Here is a 4,240-nt window from a genome sequence, read left to right on the forward strand (position 1 = left end):
CAGAGGAGGTAGCAGTTCATTTTCACATTCCTGACACAACACAAACACATACGGACCTAACACAAAACGGTTTTGTGTGGAAGGGCACCTTTAAACATTCAGCCCGGTAGGAAGATAGTGCTAAGAAAGGCATTTAACATTTGTAGAGACAACTAAGAAATCATATCATTTCGTCTTGTACTGGTTGTGTGTTGTACTGACAAGAAGCCAAAGGTTCAACACCACCAACCAGAGGGGCTAAGAAAAAAGTGGCTAATGTGCTGTCTTGTGCTAGAGCTTGCTCTGGGAAAGGTTTTTACGTTCGTGCTTTTGACCCAGATTCGGTGAGGTTTGAAGCTAAAAAAAAAAACAGAGAAAAATCTGCCTGGTCATTGGATCACTGCAGAACAAACAGCACTAAGATTTGTTTGTCACTTAGATGGAGTCACGGTATCATGTTTCTCTCAGTTTGCGTTCCCAAGCCTACCTCGGCTTTCAACTCCACACAGAAGCACCATGGCAACACTTCCGGAACATATGTGGCGAATAATGATTGGCAGGACAGTGACGAACGCATCGTCGGCCCTGATTCAGAAGACAGACGTTACTGCGAGAAGAATCCATGCAGAATTTGTAATAGGTTGATTTACAAAACAAAGAGGTTCAAAGCTACCCACAGCGGCTGGACTCGCAGATTGTGACTGATTCCCAACACACAACAAAAAACAGATGGGATGAGATTATTAAAAGAGCATGTAAGCATCAGATTGCCTGAGACCAAACATTTTTAGAGGAGGACATTGTGGTAGAGACGACAGCCACGTGTTGCTCCTGACACACTGCCTTGGTGAGCATGATGGTGACAGGAGGAGCGCAGCTGCTGCCTGAAAAGCCATCAGATGTGATTCATATTTAATGTTTCAGCTCTGATATTTGTTGCCAAGGTGAGAAAGCGTTCATCAGAGTGCAGTGGATGTAGCTGAACCCTGAAGCACCTTCCAGGTGAAGTGAGAGGGTGTGATATATTACATTTAATGAGAGAGCTTTAATTAAAATAGAAAGAGAGAATGAAATCAGCTGATCTAATGGCAGCTGAACATACCCCAGTCCTCTCTAACAGCAGGTAACAGCACATCAGGTGTAGCTATGCTCACGGCAGTGTGTTATGTTAAGCTGCATTAAAGGCCGTGTATTGTTTAAGATACATTAGAGGAATTCATTCAGAACAAATTATCTTTGAGATTTCAGTGTTGAGAAGTGCTGGAAAAATTTTCAAAGAATTGAGTGCACAGGTTATGAGGGAGGACCCTGGAGAATGATAAATATTAAACTGAGTGGGAAGCAGAGCCTGTCTGAAGCATCCGAAGTTAAGATAAATGCAAGGCACTGCTAACATGAATCCATAACTGGTTAAAATATCGTTTAACAATGAAACTGAAACTTGAATCCAAAGGAATATTTATTAAAACTCTGACATGAAAAGTGACAATAATAACAATAATACAGTACGTCTCTTCGGTGTATCATGGTTACTGTGTAACACTCACTTGTCTATAGCCTGTCATATCTCACTTCATAATAACCTCCAGATGTTTTGAGCTTCCTCCTGGTCTGTGAGAAAACGGCGCCCTGAAACAGCCGACCTCAATGAGTAGCACTTAGTTCATATCAACTCTGCATCAGCACCCAAACATGCTTATGATATCGTCTCAGCCCTGCGGAGAGAAGCTGAGTCCATTCATCATCTAGATTAAAGCATGTCGACACTTTCAGTTGATATTATGATGGAATTAGTTGTTCATTTCCGCTTTTAAAATATTTTCCAATAAAATGGGCAGGTTTTAGATCAAGCTTCTTGTAGTATGTTCCTCAAGATACCTCAGGAGATCTTAAGAGTCAGTAGGCCCTTGTAAGTGGACTTCTATATTAAAATGCATCCTTCTTGGTTTTGTTTCAGATCCATCCGATGGTGAAATATTGCCCAGAATGATGAAGAATCTCTGAAGAACAACTTTAGCTACACCTGAAGATTGCTTATTCTTGATCCCTTCCTCAATGGGCTCCCGCAGCCATGGGTTCTTTCACAACCAGCACCAACACCACCACCACCGCAGCTCCACCATGCCCAGTCCGGCTGTGCCCAGACTGATGGCGGAGCCGGGCAGCATGCTCGGTGGCATTGCCCAAATCACTCCCACGCTGTTCCTCAGCCGTGGCGCTATAGCATCCAATCGTGGCCTGCTGCTGTCTAAGGGAATTACGTGTGTAGTGAATGCCACCATCGAGCTGCCAAATTTCAACTGGCCACATGTAGAGTATGTAAAGGTTCCACTGGCTGATGCACCACACTCGCCTATAGCGCTGTACTTTGACAGTGTTGCAGACAAGATCCACAGCGTTGGGCGGAAGCGCGGCGCTGTGCTAGTGCACTGCGCTGCTGGTGTGAGCCGCTCAGCCTCGCTCTGCCTTGCCTACCTCATGAAGTATCATGGTGTGTCGCTAGCTGAGGCACACGCCTGGGTAAAGGCCCGACGGCCTGTCATTCGGCCCAACGGTGGCTTCTGGCGCCAGCTTATTGACTACGAGCGCAAACTGTTTGGCAAGACGTCAGTGAAGATGGTTCAAACGCCGTACGGGGTCATTCCTGACGTTTACGAGCGTGATCGTAGAAACCTGGCACCATACTGGGGCCTGTAGAGAAACAGAAGGGGGGGTTTCAGGAGACACGGATAAAAATTAAAAGTGAGTAGATCTGATCAGTGAACTGTGGTGATTGGTGACTGGGTTTCAGCAGCAGCATTTTGTGTCTGGATACAGGGCCAAACACTGAGACTCATGTCAATGCTGAGTGCTGGACACTGAGACACATATCAGTGTATTTTTCTGCAGCGTTGAGTTTCCAGCAGACATCAGCTGTGACAGAACATGAGCTAGTGTTGATTAGGTAGATGAAGTGGAAGTGGGAGGCAGAAGTCAAAGCCTTTAGGGCACCGTAAGAAAGTGATGCAGATTTCCTAATCGGCTCAGTAGTGTGATGACCTGCCAGTTCTGCCGACATCTTTTCTTCTGAGGCAGCAATCTGTTCTCTATTAATGGTAGCATTTTTAAGCATATTTGTGAATAGGATTGTTTACTGAAAGTAAATAAAAGCCTCAAAAAGCTGAAATAGGTTAAATGTTAATCCAGATTTATTTAATGAAAATATTCCAACTAATTAAATATTAGGCTCATTATTTAATTATTTTATGTATACAATAACATTCTTGCTATTTATTAAAGCTTTTTTTTTCCTGGTCCATACTAGGTCTAAATTAACACTTTATAGGCTACCTGTTTTGAAATGGTTGAGTTTTGGATTAACTTCATTTAAGTGAGCAGACAAACCCATCAAAATAACACAAAAAATAATCTATAATAAAATGTCACAGCTTTTGATGTTGGTGGGTTGAAATTTTCATGACTGTAACAAATGAAAGAAATAAGACTTTGAGAAACAGCATAAATGATAAGAATAGCTGAAATGACTGAGAGGCTTTATTAAACGATTATCTGGGGGATAAATAAGGATAAAAATAAAGAAAACAGAATTTTAAAAATCAGAACAATGGTGCTGCTAAAAAAAGGGAAATTTGGGAACTTTATTGTTTTGCTATATTTCCAAATTCAAAATAATAAAGTCTTTTTTTCAGCTACAAATGATTCGATCCTTTTGATTCTGGATTGTTTCTTTTCTTTATAAGCATTTCCTTTAATACACACACACTTTCACATGATTATGGTTAGAGAATGTGAGAATGTATTCAATATGTCAGTTAAGGGTCATGGTCTGTCATGGAAGAATATAAAAAAGCTGAAAAGATGAATATGATGAAATTAATAAAGTGTTTTAAACTTTTGTGTTTAAAAATAAACACATTTTGGTTTTCGGCAGCTTCTTCTTCAGGTTTTCATTAATATTGTGTTAGATCAGAATCAGAAAACTGATTGAATATTATATAAAGACTTGGATTGTTTCCGCAAGATAGTTTTTGTTCGTATCAATCCCAATTCTCCTGATATTTTACATCGATAATTCCTGAACATTTTACTGCCAAGTGTAATAATCAGTTCTGCGCTGATCTCAGAGTTTACGATGACTCATTAGTGCCTCAGGAGCTCTCGGTTGCACGGTTATAAACTGTTGTAGAAAGGACATTATTTACATTTACACTATTTACTGTAGATTGTCACCCAAATGAGGATGAGGTTCTCTTCTGAGTCT

The 4,240-nt window shown here is 41.1% G+C and overlaps 1 protein-coding gene across 2 annotated transcripts in view; it reads left to right on the top strand.

The window, feature by feature from the left end:
• The window catches only part of dusp14 (dual specificity phosphatase 14), an 8,470-nt gene extending 4,799 nt beyond the window's left edge, over nucleotides 1–3,671 (top strand). For both annotated transcript variants that reach the window (XM_047820237.1, XM_027136637.2), the window contains one exon: nucleotides 1,937–3,671. In XM_047820237.1, the coding sequence (XP_047676193.1) occupies nucleotides 2,035–2,676 (642 nt within the window). In that variant the 5' untranslated portion in view covers nucleotides 1,937–2,034 and the 3' untranslated portion in view covers nucleotides 2,677–3,671. The remainder of the gene's footprint in view (nucleotides 1–1,936) is intronic.
• The last annotated feature ends 569 nt before the right edge of the window (nucleotides 3,672–4,240 follow it).

The sequence above is a fragment of the Tachysurus fulvidraco genome, chromosome 11 (assembly GCF_022655615.1).
Source record: "Tachysurus fulvidraco isolate hzauxx_2018 chromosome 11, HZAU_PFXX_2.0, whole genome shotgun sequence".
Classification (NCBI taxonomy): Eukaryota; Metazoa; Chordata; class Actinopteri; order Siluriformes; family Bagridae; genus Tachysurus; species Tachysurus fulvidraco.